Source organism: Lepidochelys olivacea (assembly GCF_965140295.1).
Source record: "Lepidochelys olivacea isolate rLepOli2 genome assembly, chromosome: 3".
NCBI classification, from domain to species: Eukaryota; Metazoa; Chordata; order Testudines; family Cheloniidae; genus Lepidochelys; species Lepidochelys olivacea.
Genome location: NC_140413.1, coordinates 84,723,429 through 84,740,895, shown reverse-complemented (window position 1 = coordinate 84,740,895; position 17,467 = coordinate 84,723,429). Strand labels below are relative to the sequence as shown.

Sequence of the window (17,467 nt, the reverse complement as noted above, 5' to 3'; positions counted from 1 at the left end):
CATATTCCCCTTTCTTCTTTCATTTTTTTCCATGAATGGGCTTGTATATTAATGGTGTATGGTAAAGATGATAGATTAAAATAAGTCATATAAAGTATGCTAGATTCTTATTAACTATTAAGATGAGGGGACAGTTTATGTAACTGATGTATGTATAGGTTTATATTGAATCATTTATGCGTAAAGATAAGATTTGGATATATTTTCCACTATTGTTGCAGTAGACATATTTATTTTAAAAAGCCTTAGAATGGAATTTTTAAAAGCACTCTATGCAGATTTAACTCTAGTCCCACTGCAGTCAGTAAGAGTTTTATCACTGACTTCGACTGAAGCAGTGTTAGGTCTCATTGATTTGAAAATCCAATCCTAAAATAATACAAATAATCCCTGTGTTTTAGCAATAATATCAGCACATCTCTATGTCAATAAATAAGCTCTACCACAGTTCTCCCCCTCCCCCCCCCCCTTCAGAACTCCCTGATAAATACCACCTGGTCCCAAAGGAGTTTGTCAAGTTGCTCTACTAGGACTCAAATCTGCAGTTAGCTCCAAACTGGCACAGCACTCTGCCTGCATGGAAGTGATTGCAAGATTGGAATCTTATTTTTCCATAGTATTATCACACAGTGATTTACTGTAAAATGCGTGCTTGGGTTAAGAATTTTCTCTCATCTTTTATAGACACAGTAAGGACATTATCTTTCCAATTATATATCTTTTTTTAGATCCTATGTTTTTAAAATCTGGCAAAATAATGCAAAACTAATTAAATGACTGTCATAATACATGTGAAAATCCTTTTAAATAGAATTTAATAAGAACTGATGCAGTAATGAATTTTTTGTCCTGTGAATTGCTGTCCATACACAAACTTTTAAATGCAATAAACCAATATTTGTTCTCTTACAGTAAAAAGGATACTAGACTGCCCACAAAATCCATGAATAACATATAACAGCCAGTCATGATGAACAGTGTTTTTTACTATGTCCAGCAGTTGACCATTCCACACATACTTTTTATATGGTTCACTGCAAATCCCAAATACACCTAAAATGTTAAAATGAAAATGCATCAATAATAAAAAAAAGCTCAACTGTGTTTGATAATTTCATTTTCAAACACACTAACTGAGGCTTTTAATTTGAGTATTCTTGGCCTCAATTCAAGAAACCACTTAATTATGTTTCAGAGTAGCAGCTGTGTTAGTCTGTATCCGCAAAAAGAACATGAGTACTTGTGGCACCGTACATATTAACAAATTTATTAGAGCATAAGCTTTCGTGGGCTACAGTCCACTTCATCGGATGCATAGAATGGAACATATAGTAAGAAGATATACACACACACACACACAGATAAGTTGGAAGTTGCCATACAAACTGTGAGTTGCCATACAAACTGATGAAGTGGGCTGTAGCCCACGAAAGCTTATGCTCTAATAAATTACTTAATTATGTGCCTCAGGACTGTCAAGCTTCCTTCCCCACTCTGAACTCTAGGGTACAGACGTAGGGACCTGCATGCAAGACCCCCTAATCTTATTCTTATCAGCTTAGGTTAAAACTTTCCCAAGGTACAAATTTTGCCTTGCCCTTGAACCCTATGCTGCCACCACCAAGCGTTTTAAACAAAGAACAGGGAAAGAGCCCACTTGGAGACGTCTTTCCCCAAAATATCCCCCCAAGCCCTACACCCCTTTCCTGGGGAAGGCTTAATAATAAATCCTCACCAATTTGTACAAGTGAACACAGACCCAAACCCTTGGATCATAAGAACAATGAAAAATCAATCAGGTTCTTAAAAGAAGAATTTTAATTAAAGAAAAGGTAAAAGAATCACCTCTGTAAAATCAGGATGGTAAACACCTTACAGGGTAATCAGATTCAAAACATAGAGAATCCCTCTAGGCAAAACCTTAAGTTACGAAAAGACACAAAAACAGGAATATACATTCCATCCAGCACAGCTAATTTTACCAGCTATTGAACAAAAGGAAATCTAACGCATTTCTAGCTAGCTTACTTACTAACTTAACAGAGGTTCTGAGGCTGCCTTCCTGATCTGTTCCCAGCAAAACCATCACACAGACAGAAAAACCCTTTGTCCCCCCCACTCCAGATTTGAAAGTATCTTGTCCTCTCATTGGTCATTTGGGTCAAGTGCCAGCTAGGTTACCTTAGCTTCTTAACCCTTTACAGGTGCAAGGGTTTTGCCTCTGGCCAGGAGGGATTTTATAGCACTGTATACAGAAAGGTGGTTACCCTTCCTTTTATATTTATGACAAGGACTATGCTGAACAGCGATGGATTTAAGCACATGTTTAAAGTTAAGCAGCTAAGATTTTTATACTGCCACCCATCATTGTAGTATATGAATGCTTTCCGTGTAAAATTAATAGCAACAGAAAGTCCCTAATGGACTTCATGGGAACCGCTATCATCTCTCCCAAGAACAGGTCAGAACACTGACTTTTTTGGGGGGGGAGAAGTGGGAAAAGAGGGGTTTGGGAATAAAAAGGGTGTTTGAATTGTGCATGTATGATGGAATGGCATTCTCAGAAAGGAAGGCTATAAACATTTTCTAAAGATGTTCAGACTCTGGATTCACCTGATATACTTTGAAGATTGTTCCATAGCCAGATCCCCTTGACAGAGGAGACTGTGGCCCCAGCACTCCCTTGCTTGGTCCTGAGCTTTGTGATCTGCATTTGTCCCAGAGGAGCATGGCTGTCAAAAGGGTCACAAATCAAAATCTGATCCGAATGTAACTGGGGCTCGATCCATTAATTGCTTTGAAAATTAGGATCAACACCTTAAACTGTTATTGGCAGCTCACTGGGAGTCAGTGGAGGGACTTGAGCCCAGATCTCGTGTGCTCATTGAGGCCTGAGCCATATAGAAGGTAGGCAGCTGCATTCTGTGCATCATCTTCACATTCAGCTTCAAATACAGTGACCTACAGTAACTCAGTCAGGTGGTGACAAATGCATGGATTACTGTAGCCAGGTCTTTGTTTGGGAGAAAAGGACAAAGTTTCCTAGAAAGCTGAAAGTGAAACCCTCATTTTTGGAAGCCACTGCTACCTGGTCATCCAAGTCTAGTGAAGAGCCAAACAGGACCTGGATGTTTCAAATGACTGACAAATGGGTACTGTATGCTTTCATTGGAAGTGAAGACAATATCTTGGTCACATCTTTAAATCACTTCCCCTTTCCATCACTTTAGTCTTGCCTGGGTTCAACCTGAGCCAGCTGCTCTTCATCCAAGAACTAGTTTCCCGTAGGCCTTCTGACATTTTAGCTGGATTGTGGCTGCATTAGTTGAGAGTGAGATATATAGCTGAATGTCATCAGCATACTGTTGGCAGCAAAGCCCATGGTGTTTCAACTCTCCCAATAGTCTCATATACATGCTGAAGAGATGGAATACTCTGTTCCCTGTGGAACCCTGCAGGTGGGAGCCTTCAGAGAAGAAAAGCAGTTACCTCTTTCCATTCTGAGTTCTGCTAGAGAGCTCTGTAATGCTGGGCCATCTACTCCTGCTGTGTCATGTAGGCAAGTTAGTAGTACCTTGTGGCCCTCTGTACAAAAGATTGCAGAGAGGTTCAGCAGTATGAGCATGGAAATCTCACCAGAGCACAGAAATCTCACCAGAGCACCTGGCCACAAGCCAGCTGTCATTTAGTGCCACTAGCGCAGTGTCTATGCTGTGCCCTAGTCTGAACCTGAAAGGATGTTGATTGATGTCACAACTTGTTGGAGCTTGGTGGTTACTACTTTCTCAGTTATATTGCTCAGGAACGGGAAGTTGGAAATAGGACAGTAGTTAAAGAAATCTTCAGCATATGCTTTTCTAAATTGGGGCCTAATTTGCTAACCCTTTTCTAACATAGCTGTTAAAGATTTCGTAGTTAGTTTGTTTTTAAATGCAAAGCGTTTTTGAATCAGACTCTCGTGTCATGTTTTTTTGAATTTCTCACAATCAGAGTCAGATTCCAAGTCCAGAAGGGATCATTGTGTTATACGGGTCAAACTAGATTATCACAAAATAATCCAGAGAGCGTAATGTTCAGAAAGACATCCAGTCCTGATTTTAAAATGGTCAGTGATAGAAAATTCACCATGACCCTTGGAATGTTGTTCCATTGGTTAATTACTCACAGTTACAAATTTACATCTTACTTCCACTCAGAATTTGTCTAGCTTCCACTTCCAGCCATTGTACGGTTATATGTTTCTCTGCTAGGCTGAAAAGTCCATTATTAGATATTTGTTCCCCATGTAGGTACTTACAGACTGATCAAGTCACCTCTTAACCTTGTCTTTGTTAAGATGAGTAGATTGAACTCCTTGAGTTTAACACTACAAGGCATGTTTTCTAATCCCTTAATCATTCTTGGAGCTCTTCTCTGAACCCTCTCCAATTTATCAACATCCTTCTTGAATTGTGGAAACTAGAACGGGACACAGTATTCAAGCAACAGCCACACCAGTGCCAAATACAGAGTACAATAACCTCAGAATCACCGCTTCCCATGACAGAGTCCCCCATCCTATAAGCATGGCCTACATTCTTTGTTGCTACATATATATATTGACATTCAGCCATATCAAAACGCATATTGTTTGCTTGAGCCCAGCTTACCAAGAAATCCAGATCAGTGTATATGAGTGACCCTTCCTCTTCATTTTTTACAACTACTCAAATGTTTGTGTCATCTGCAAACTTTATCAGTGACTATGATGGGTTTTCTTTTCGGTCATTGATAAAAAATGTTAAATAGAGTAGGGCCAAGAATAGAGTCCTGTGGGACCCCACTAGAAACACATTTGTTCAATGATGATTCCCTGTTTACAATTACATTTTGAAACCTACAATTTAATCCATTTAATGTATGCCATGTTAAAAAAAAATCTAGCAAGATATAAAATTATCAAAATGGCACATGGTTCCAAATCTTACAGATGCCTAAGTATACTACAGCAACATTAATACTTTCATTAACCAAACTTGCAATCGCATTAAAAAAAAGTTGCCAAGTTAGTTTCACAGGATCTATTTTCCACAAATGCATATTGATCGGTGTCATAAAAATAAAGGGAAGGGTAAACCCCTTTGAAATCCCTCCTGGCCAGGGGAAAGCTCCTCTCACCTGTAAAGGGTTAAGAAGCTAAAGGTAACCTCGCTGGCACCTGACCAAAATTACCAATGAGGAGACAAGATACTTTCAAAAGCTGGGAGGAGGGAGAGAAACAAAGGGTCTGTGTCTGTCTCTATGCTGCGCTTGCCAGGGACAGAACAGGAATGGAGTCTTAGAACTTTTAGTAAGTAATCTAGCTAGGTATGTGTTAGATTATGATTTCTTTAAATGGCTGAGAAAAGAATTGTGCTGAATAGAATAACTATTTCTGTCTGTGTATCTTTTTTGTAACTTAAGGTTTTGCCTAGAGGGGTTCTCTATGTTTTTGAATCTAATTACCCTGTAAGATATATACCATCCTGATTTTACAGGGGGAATTTCTTTATTTCTATTTACTTCTATTTTTTATTAAAAGTCTTCTTGTAAAACACTGAATGCTTTTTCATTGTTCTCAGATCCAAGGGTTTGGGTTTGTGGTCACCTATGCAAATTGGTGAGGCTTTTTATCCAACATTTCCCAGGAAAGGGGGGGTGCAAGTGTTGGGAGGATTGTTCATTGTTCTTAAGATCCAAGGGTCTGGGTCTGTAGTCACCTAGACAAATTGGTGAGGCTTTTTACCAAACCTTGTCCAGGAAGTGGGGTGCAAGGTTTTGGGAAGTATTTTGGGGGGAAGGACGCGTCCAAACAGCTCTTCCCCAGTAACCAGTATTAGTTTGGTGGTGGTAGCGGCCAGTCTAAGGATAACGGGGGTAATATTTTGTACCTTGGGGAAGTTTTGACCTAAGCTGGTAAAGATAAGCTTAGGAGGTTTTTCATGCAGGTCCCCACATCTGTACCCTAGAGTTCAGAGTGGGGGAGGAACCTTGACAATCGGCATTAATTATATTATCCTCCTTTAATTCTTTATTAATAGAGCATCGTATGAGCTGGTCCACTATCTTGACCAGGATTCATGTCAGACTGACCGGCCTAAACTACCTGGGTCATCCTGTTTACCCTTTTTAAATATTGGCACAACATTAGCTTTCTTCTAGTCTTCTGGAACTTCAGCACAATGTAGTCCTGTTATAGAAGATGAAGTGTTCACTGTATAATGTAGGAGGTACAAATGCCAGCCTGTTCTACAAATACAATTTATTCTAACTTAAAAATGGGTTACAATTTAGTGGGGAATGTCTTTTCAACTCTAAATATACAAATCTGTATTTACTTCAGATAAAAAAAGAAATGATGATCTGTGAATTCTGCAAGCAGCTCAACTGCTGCTTCACAGCTACCAGAACATGGATGCAGCAGCCATGTGTCCTACAATGTAAACGAAAGTCTCTTTTTAGCAAGTGCTTGGCTCTTCAAAGTCTAGCAAGTTTTTATATATATTATATATATATAAAATCTTTAACTTTGAAAAATATTCTACTTTTTTCAGAAAAATGGGAAAGGTCCCATGTTATAAACTGTATGATCATCAATGTAGTTTCGCATATTTCTACAACATTAAACAGATACAGCAAAAAAAAATTACAGTCCAACTTTGTTGATGATGCTGTGCTAAAAATGTGAAGTATTAGAGGAAGAAACCAAGTAACCCACTTAAAATAAAACAACTCAAGTTTTTCCTGTGAGGGAGGAAGTGGAAGAGGGGGGTTGCACTGAGGAAAAAAATCAGACATGAACACACATTTTAACGATAAATTTTATTTTTTTAATATCCCTTTAAATCTGCTGTATTTGTCAGATCCAAAATGGAAGACTTTGGCTGCAGTTTAAATTAATGTGTGTTTTGTTCAGAGTCCCTTGTAGAGCCTAATGGTTTAAGTTGGTAATATCATACAATTTCTTTGTTATCAATATTTACCAACATTAAACAAGACAAAATTTATTAGCACTATTTATACTTCCCTGAAAATTGATTACTGCTTCATTTGTAAATTCATATCTATTGGGTGAGTTGAATAATCAATTGCTGAAAAATGTCAGCATGATCAATTATCTCCCTGAGCTACAATGTAAATGACCAAAATAAATTAATCATCTCTAAAAATTACATTGCTCATACTCAAATATCTGTAATTGGCACTTTATGTAATCTTTTACTAACTGAGGACTGTTATAAGACTGCATTGATCAATAAAAAAAGCTGGATGTTTCTGCAAGGTAGGCTGAAGTGAAAATAGTTCTAACTGCATTTGTCATTAACTATATCAGTATTAATTCAGTATGTCTAAAATATACTTACCACTTCCACCTTGTGTTGTAAGTCCCTCATCTTCAAAGATATCAAAGCTCTCCTGTCGAGTCGGAGTTGTTTCAGTTTTTAATATCTCAAGTGGCATTCTCAGGATGGTAAGATTATATTGAAGAGAGTGTGACAGATCATAGCTGTAGCTGAAACCAAGATTAAAATTTAGTAAAAATTATGGGAGCATGGAATACTTCTGAAAACTCTTGCTTTCTACATGTATTGTTATTTAATCCAGTGTAGACTATTTTGCGTAAAATAGCAAATGACAATGAAACTAGACAAATATACTGTAATTACAGAATGGTTGCTTGCACAGGGAATCCTGCACACAACACATTACAATCTAATGAATAGTTTATGGCACAATGGCTGAAACTTAAACAAAAAACAAGGTAAACAAATAAAAGAGACTGAACATAGCTCTTTAGCAGAAAGTGACTACAACCACCCAGCCTGGACAAGAGTCACTTTTGTCCTGAATAGAAGAGTCCATGGTCAGAATGGCTACCAAGCCAGAGATGCTGGCTGGCCCGCAACACATGGCCACCTTACCAAGAAGGCTAAAGTCACAACTGAGACAGACGCCAGGCAGTTTGCCAGAGTCTTTTGGTTCCAGCTACATGAGTCCCACTATTCTGAGAGACATATACCCCTCCTGACCTACCATCCCAAACAGTCAAATAAATTTAACCTCCCACAAACACTGTGTACCCACAAATTTGTGAACTAACATGTGGAAAACTGAACATGATTATGGTTTGGCCTGAACAGAAAATACAGTGGACAGTCATAATATACGTTCAGCAATATAGTCTGTGGATCAACCACTTGCCCCAAGTCCTGGCACACAGCACATGGATGGGTGGAAGGGAAAGTTGTGCCACAGAAGCAGGAGTGTATGAATTGTCCTTTGCTTCTCCCCCTACTCCCTCTATGGCGGAAGAGCAGAGAGGGAAAAAATAGATATAAACAGAAAAAGGAAATATAGGCTAGGGAATGAAAAAAGGAGCCTGACTGATTTAACTAATATCCATTTTAAATGGACAGCACTCCTTGTTCCTCCTTTAGTTACTCTTGCACCTGGAGATCTGCTTTCCTTTCCCTTCTACTTCTTAGGAACCTAGCGTGGAACCTTCTGCTGGTCTTCACACTGCAACTTTAAAATACCAGTAGCACTCTTTGGAGGGACACCAGGTGCACTTTCACAAACAGTCCCAGTGTAAGCCAATTTTCAGTTTGCAGCACTAAGACCAGCAGAAAGCTACCAAGGCCCGCTGATATCTAACAGATTGGAACCTAAAAAATAAAGGGAGTGAGGACTGCAGATAAAAATGGCCTCCAGTGGTGCTGGGAGAACATCAACAGCTATTTAGGAACATCCAAGGAAGAGGGGAGACTACAAGGGGAGTGGGGAAGAGCCCGTATATAAGTCCAGACCAACTGACCCTCTGTGTGAATTGAGCAATATCTCAAGCATACAGTAATTCAGTCTAGTTTGGGAAGATACTTTTTTCCTGGGTTCTCTTGGTAGCACATATTTATCATTAAGAGAAGCCAGTGTAAAAGGAGAAGGGAAAAGATGATATTTGCAAGTTTTTCATCAATAATCATATCACTTTGTAATTTGTACTGAGTTTCTTAGTTAATGCCTTCATAAGTGATTGTTAAGGATAGGTACATTTTGCATCACTATTCTCAATTGTTTAAACAACGAGGAGTACTTATGGAACCTTAGAGCAGTGGTCTCCAAAGTGGGGTGCGCGCAAGACGACTGATTGGGGTGTGTGGCAGGAGGAGCACCGCCAGGGAAAAAAAAGGGAGGGGTGGCAGCCCCGAGTCCTCCGGCCCATGGAGGAGCAGGGGCAGCCGCGCAGCCAGCGGCTGGAAAGAAGCGGCACTTTCCCCTTCAAAGCCGCCTGGAGAGAAGCGGAGCTTTGAAGGGGAAAGCACCACTTCTCTCCAGCCGCTGGCTGCGCAGCTGCCCCTGCTCCTCCTGAGTCCTCCAGCCCGTGCTCTCAGGGCTGCATTCCGAAAGGGGCTTTAGAGCTGCAGGCCAGGGCCCCGGGGCCCCCTTAGCCCGGGGCCCTGAAACCCCTAAAGCCCCTGCATTCCAGGTGGCCCTGCCTGCCGGGGGGAGCAGCTCCTAGAATTGTGGCCATGGGGGTGGTGCTGCACTGTGCAGAGCCACCTGCACACCCCCTGCACCCAACAGGAGCTGCTCCAGGTAAGTGCTCTGCACCTCCTGCTTGCCCCAGCCCTGAGCCTCCTCCCGCACCCTAACTCCTTCCCAGACCCCGCACCCCCACTCTGAGCACTCTCCCACACCCTAACTTCCTTCCAGACCCCGCACCCCACCCTGAGCGCCCGCTGTATCACAAAGTGTTAAACCAAGATTTTCAAAAATAATAAAGCATATTCAATCACATTAATATTTTTAGTGAGAGCAAAAAGGTTTTTTGTACCTTTAATAAATAAAATAAAATTTTAAAATATTATTTCATCTTTATCTCATCGTTTTTTAATTTCTATTTTTTGTGTATGTTTTATAATTTACACAATATATTAGTACAGTAGTACATGTATATAATTTATACATAAATAAATATACATATATTGGGGGTGCGTGCTCAAAAATTTTTTTACTGATAGAGGTGCGCAATCAAAACAGTTTGGAGACCACTGCCTTAGAGACTAAAATTTATTTGGGCATAAGCTTTTGTGGGCTAAAACCCACTTCATCAGATGCATGGAGTGAAAAATACAGTAGGAATATATATATACAGAGTACATGAAAAGATGGGGGTTGTCTTACCAAAGGTAATGAGACAATTCAATTAAAGTGGGCTATTATTAGCAGGAGGAAAAATCACTTTTGTAGTGGTAATCAGGGTAGCTCATTTCAAACAATTGACAAGAAGGTGTGAGTAACAGTAGGGGGGAAAATTAGCATGGGGAAATAGTTTGCCTGAGTAAAGGCTGGGATTGGATGGGTCATTACACAAAATAAAAAAATAATTTCCCCATGCTAATTTTCCCCCCTACTGTTACTCACACCTTCTTGCCGTAGCTCACAAAAGCTTATGCTCAAATAAATCTGTTAGTCTCTAAGGTGCCACAAGTACTCCTTTTCTTTTTGCTGGAAACATGAGACTGAATTAGATGGACTACTGCTCCGATTAGGTATGGCAATTCCTATGTTCCTAAAGATAAAACAAAGCTAACACTTCAAAAGCAAATGTAGGAAATAAGTTCTACCAACCAAGTTCAAGATGGTGATTGCTGAGAAATTAGCAAAAAGCTTTCAGTCCCACAATGCTAAAAAGTCACAGGACCCATATCAGATGCTTAAAGTGAAAGCATTCCATATTTAATTATAGTCCTATTTTAAGGAGAACAAAGTAATTTTTTAAGCCACTAGATTTCCCTTTTTGAGAGGGACTTCAAACCAAGTTGCAAATACTTCTAAAGCAGAAATACAACCAGTGGGATTGAAACAAAAACCTACGCTACCTGTTTTAGATGACACTGGAGGTTTTAGGATCCGAGGTCTGCCAGTGAGTTTTAGTTATTAATTAATTACAACTAAAGAATGAATTAAAACATACACTTTTGTTTTAATCTTTGGCATACTGATTTCAAGAAGTTGGTGTTGCTAACCAGCTCTCGCGTATGTATCTGTTTTTCCCCACCAAAAAGCACAGCCTGATAGCTCTTATAGCTGCAAACCTCCCTTTTTGCCTTTTTTATAGGCAATTTTAGTGATATTCTTCTACACGTTCTACCTGGAGTGTTCTTCCACTTTGCCTTCAGCTCCTTGTGCATTGGAACTGAAGTTATACCAATTTTCTCTTTACAGCAGCTAGCTTTCTAATGATTGAGGCATTCTGGTCAAGATTCTCAACAAAGTTTACCAGTACACACAGAAAACTAATGTGTTGCAGTGATTCTGAACCAGTGGTTCTCAACCTATTTACCATTGTGGGCCACATCTGCAGCTCTCTCTGTGTTAACTGAGTCACATCCACACAATATATATACTACCTGTATGGCCCTAAAGATGTCAAGTGGGCTGCAGCTATGTGCTGCTGCTGTGTGCTAATTGGGCTGCAAGTGGCCCACGGGTGAGAACCACTGCTCTGAACCATCAGCACTTTGCTTTGGATTAGGGTAACAATACCAGAATAGCTATTTTCATAAAGCTAGAACAATTTTGCTACAAAAGGATAAGACCAAGAACATGGTCTGACACTAATAACCTTCAGACATTAATGAAAATATTGAGGGAGGAGTGCATTTCAGGGTGGGGGTTGGCAAATAATGCAATTGTGAACATAACTGTCAAAAAAGAGCTTTTTGTTTTTTTACATTGTGAACAACCTTTCCCATGTCATATTGTGAAACACGTTACATGAACCTGTGGCATATTTCTCCTTTATAAAAACTCAGCTCTGAAAAACTAACGTAAATCTTTTTAAAATGACGGGAGGATGTAAAATACACACTGACACTGTACCTCAAAGCAGCAATCATTCATAGATGGTTGTGATATTTCATACAAAGCATGCCATGTAAGATATCATAGGAAAGGTCATGATCTGCTGAAACCTATTGTTCCATCAAAATGAGAGTATGAAGTTATGAGATTTTGCTGTATGGTTATTGAAATATGTTGAGAGTTTGGGAGTCGCCCACAGCTGGTTCTCCAGTGACAACAACAAAGGAGGAGACCAACATCTGGGCGGGTGTTGAAGGATCACCACCAGCCATTGACCAGCAGGGACTTGTAAACAAGGGATTTGCAATTCTGTAAGAGAGTTGTGCAAGCATCGCACACTGGGCATTGCTCAACTCTGACTCAGCAATGCCCACCAGGAAATGTCTGGGCTAGTATTTTGCAGGCACATGGACTGACGGTATAAAATAAGGGACAGTGGCATCATTCTTTTACCTTTCTCCTCCCCCACCTATGCTGATTACAAGAAGAATGCTGGGAAGACAGACTTGAACTGAGGAGACTGGTCCCAGGCTTAAAGGGAAAGTGTGTGTATCAAGGACTGTAACCTCCCTGCAGCACCCAGTGGGGTGAGAAAAACTGCTTGATCCAAATATTGCTTAGTGTAATAAGATTTACGATTTAGACTGCGTGCTAACTTTTTATTTTCTTTGGTAACCATCTTTGATCTTTTATTCTTACCACTTATAATCACTTCAAATCTATCTTTCTGTAGTCAAACTTATTTTAATGTTTTATCTTAACTAGTGAATTTGTCTGAACTGCTTGGGGAATCTGCTCAGGTTACAAAGATTGGTGCATGTCCACTTTCCTTTCATGAGGTGCATGATTAATTAATTAATTAACTAATTAATAAGTTTGCACTGTTCAAGAGAAGGTCTTAAGCTGCACAAGACGGTATACTTATGGGGTGCCAGGATGGGGGACTGGGAGATCTGCTGGTGTTTCCCTGTGTATAGTTCATGAGAGTATTCATGCAACTTAGCTGGGTGTGCCTCTGCATGTGCCGCTGAGTGATAACAGTGCCTGGAGGGGTTTGTTGCTTGTCACTGACAAAGCATTGTGAGAGACAACCCAGGCTGGAGAATTAAGGGGGCACAGCAGTCCCACAGTTACAGGTTGTACTCCTGAGATCTCATCATATACACACACCCTCTTTGCTTTGTTTTCTGCAACACCCTTCTCTAGTCCTCAAACAGCTGGCTGACTGTACCATTATCTCTTCCCTGCTTTTCTGCTACTCCAGAATTTCTCTCATATCTAGGAGCAGCTAGGACTAGACACAGCAAAATGAAGTAGCACTAAATGTGGGTCAAATGAAGGGGTATATGGAATGATCTAATAAGAACCAGACACCCCCAGATACAAGGCCTGTAGTACCTCTCCGCATGGTACCTCTCTTTTCTTTACTCCTAAACTGAAAAAAAGCTTTATTTCTGAAAAACAAGATTAAGAACGAAAAATACTATGAAAAGTAAAAACTGAATAGGAGTCTCCCCTCTCATCTGATTCGTGTGAAGATGATGGTGAGAGGAAAAGAATTCTGCCCTCTCTCTGGAAAGCATGAAAATCCTTGGCTCTTCATTTGTTGCCATATGTTTTACTATATAAGGGGAAGGGAAAAGTCTGCCTATCAGTCTGTATTGGATGCAAACAAAGTCATGGAAGAGTTGTGGGATATTAGTATGTCAGCGTGGAAAGCTTTTGCAGACCATATTGTTCCTTTTCTGTGGCTAAAGAGAGCGCTTTGGTCTTTAAGGCTGTCACCATAAAACAAAACTAAATTTGAAAAGAAAAATCATTTGTGCATCTAAACAATCAAACAATGAAGAGTTTTAAAACAAATCATTCCATTAATCACCTTTAACATTATCAATTTCAAGACACTTCCAGGTAAAACTTGAAATCCGACTATACAAAACTGTGCTAAGCTACTGACAAAATTAAAGCCAAGATTTTAAGATATTTCCTAAAAATTGAGATAATAATCAATAACTATTGTTAAACACTTACCTAAAATAAAAATTGCTAGACAGGTCCACATTTTGAAATATTCGTAGATATCTAAATAGAGTAACACAGACAAGGGGGGGGGGAATTATTCTGAAACAGCAACTTCTCTTCAACATGTATAAAGTGAGACACTGAATAATCAGTTTGAGGAACACCCTGATCAAGATATGCAAAAGTCTACTCATTGTCATCAGATGTTCCCGGTCTTTATTACTACAATTCTGAATTTTGCAGTATTTTATCAATCATTCAATTTTATCAATTATTCATGATTACTAATCTCAGAGGGCCACATTCCTTCCTGCATGAAAAATCATGGGAGTACTCACCAGAAAACAAGCTCAGTTTATGAGAAGCCAGTTTCACTGAACCTTGATAAGTGCATAATGCTCCCTGCCTCAAGTCTGCACCTGCCCTGCATCCTTAAACACCAACACTCCAGCTGGTTTTGATGGCATTGTGCCACTTAATCTTCTCCCCACCCATGCCACCTTTTTGATGGAGTGCAAGTGACCCTTTCCAGTGAGGTTTACATGGGGATCACAGGGGACCTAATGCTACTCAGACAACTAGTATATTAAGCAGCATGTTAATAGCATTAGCGTTGAATGAACTAACATGGAGTGGATGGTTTCTGACAATCATCCACGCCACACACACTTCTTTAGTTGTAGCTCTGACATATAAATAACCTAGAGATGTTGGCAGAAGCTACGAAGGAGCATGACACAGCTGCATTTCCCCTCTGGGTAGACTCAGTTGAACTTGCATCATGATTGTCCATTTGATTACACCAGTCTGTCTCCATTTAAGCCAATGTCACTTCAGCATAAAGCTAGTATAAAGTACTGGAGAAACAAGCTCAATGTTCAACAAATGGCTCCCCTCTGGCATATATAATTAATAGGAGTCTATGAACCTTAGTTTGCAATATTTCCTCAGTGCTTAAAAAAGCTATGTAAAAGCACAGTCTACCACCACCATTTACCTTGCTTCATCAGGATGAGTGACTCGTACAGAGTCATTTGGAATGTAGATCATATTTGTATCTTCTATTTTGTATATTGCATGCCCTCCAATATCTGCCATCTTTCTCCTTTTTGTTATTAACACAATGTAGTAGCCTTCTAAAAATCTAACAAAACCTGTTCAAAATTGAAGAAACACAAGAAATAAGAACCCATTTGTCATGAGTTGATTTAGTCAGATACAACGTTTAGAAGGACAATATCAGCTACTATTTCAGTACTTTGCACAATATTAAATTTTTATAAACATTTGAAAGCTCTTTTTTTAAGCACTGCAGGACTCACATTTATCCAACTCTCACTCCGTTAAAAAAGTGAGCATCCAAATCAGCTTCAGCCCCAAAAGAGTCAATTGCTTGAGGGTGGGGAGAATGAAGGGGATCTGGGAGGCCCGGACCCTACTTCTTGGTATCAGGAATAAGCCCTGATCCCTGCTGACTGACTTCTGAGAGGGAACCCCCTAGGGCTCTCTCCTCGCTGCTGCAGTTGAGCAGCAGCAAAAAGATAGCCCAGAAAAGAAGCTGCATCAGCAATAATAAAGGGGCAGAGGGGCCAACTACAACCATCCTTGCCTCCACATTTCCTCCCACTTCTACCATATTAGCCCATTTTTGAAAAAACTGCTCTGACCTCCACAGGAAAAGGACCCCGACCTAACACCGTAAGAAACATTTTCTGAGGCATCTACACTAGGCTACTGGATTCTGATTGCTAAATGGCAGCTGAAGTTCTTCTGGTATTCTGTAAGTACTGGAGTGAGGGATTCAGCAAACTATTTTTTGTATTATTGTCACCTACCTAGTTTTTGATCAGAGATCCAATTTCTGGCCTTCTAGTCAGGTCCCTACATAAGAATGGCCATACCAACTCAGACCAGTATCCTGTCTTCTGACAGTGGCCAAGACATTTGTTTCAAAGGGAACGAAAAGAACACAGTAATTAATCAATCCCATCATCCAGTCCCAGCAACAGGCAGTCAGACTAGGGACACGGAGCAGGGCAGGAGGGAGGTTGCATCCCTGACCATCTTGGCTAATAGCCATTGATGGACCTACCATCCATGAATTGATCTAATTCTTTTTTGAACCCAGTTTCAGCTTTGGACTTCACAAACAGCCACTGGCAAGGAGTTCCACAGGTTGACAATGTGTTCTGTGAAGAAGTAATTCCTTTTGTTTGTTTTAAACCCAATGCCTATTAATTTCATTGGGTGACCCCTGGTTCTTGTTATGTGAAGGGGTAAATAACACTTCCGTATTCTCTTTCTACATATAATTCATGATTTTATAGGTCTCTATAATATTTCTCTTTAGTCGTCTCTTTTCCAAGATGAAAAGTCCTAATCTTTTTAATCTCTCCTCATACAGAAGCTGTTCCTACCCTTAATCATTTTTGTTGCTCTTCTCTGTACCTTTTCCCCTTTTAAAATATGTATTTTTTGAGATGAGGTGACCAGAACTGCACACAGTTTTCAAGTTGGAGGAGTACCATGGATTTATATAGCGGCATTATGATGTTTACTGTCTAATCTCTCTTTCCTAATGGTTCCTAACATCATCTTAGCTTTTTTGACTTCTGCTGCACACTGAGTGGATGTTTTCAGAGAACTATCCACCATGAGTCCAAATTCTCTGAGTAGTAACAGCTAATTCAGACCCCATCATTTTGTAGGTATAGTTGGGATTATGTTTTCCAACGTACATTAGTTTGCATTTATCAACATTGAATTTCATCTGCCATTTTGTTGCCCAGTCAGCCAGTTTTGAGAGATCCCTTTGAAACTCTTCTCAGTTTGCCTTGAACTTATCTTGAGTAATTTTGTATCATCTGCAAACTTTGCCACTTTGTTGTTTATCCCTTTTTCCAGATCATTTATGAATATGTTGAACAATGTTGTCCTGGTCCCAGTATAGATCCGTGGGGGACACCGCTATTTCCCTCTCTCCATTCTGAAAACTGACCATTCCTACCCTCTGTTTCCTATCTTTTAACCAGTTACTGATGCATGAGAGGGCCTTCCTTCTTATCCCATGACTGCTTACTTGGCTTAAGAGCCTTTGGTGAGGGACCTTGTCAAAGGCTTTCTGAAAGTCCAAGTACACTATATCTACGGGATCACTTTTGTCCACATGTGTGTTGATCCCCCCCAAAGAATTCTATTCAATTGGTGAGGCATGATTTCCCTTTACTCTTCCCCAACAAATCGTGTTCAAATGCGTGTCTGACAATTCTGTCCTTTACTATAATTACAATTTGCCTGGGACCGAAGTTGGGCTTACCGGCCTGTAATTGCCAGGATCACCTCTGGAGCCTTTTTTAAGAATTGTCATCACATTAGTTATTCTCCAGTCATCTGGTACAGAAGCTGATTTAAATGATAGGTTACACTGACATAAAGGGTTTCTGCAATTTTTTTTTTAAATAGTAAACTAGAACTTGGCCTACCCCTAAACATGGGTACTGATTGGCATCCACATGCTCTACCTGCTTTGCAAAGTGATTGGAGAATGGACTAAAATCATATT

General features: G+C 39.9%; 1 protein-coding gene across 4 annotated transcripts in view; it reads right to left on the bottom strand.

Moving 5' to 3' along the window:
• FIG4 (FIG4 phosphoinositide 5-phosphatase) overlaps positions 1-17,467 on the bottom strand; it is a 158,613-nt gene that overhangs the window by 112,877 nt on the left and 28,269 nt on the right. For all 4 annotated transcript variants that reach the window (XM_084624323.1, XM_084624324.1, XM_084624322.1 and 1 more), the window contains 4 exons: positions 14,903-15,059; positions 13,915-13,965; positions 7,383-7,531; positions 925-1,053 (listed from right to left, as the gene is read on the bottom strand). In XM_084624323.1, the coding sequence (XP_084480449.1) occupies positions 925-1,053; positions 7,383-7,531; positions 13,915-13,965; positions 14,903-15,059 (486 nt within the window). The remainder of the gene's footprint in view (positions 1-924; positions 1,054-7,382; positions 7,532-13,914; positions 13,966-14,902; positions 15,060-17,467) is intronic.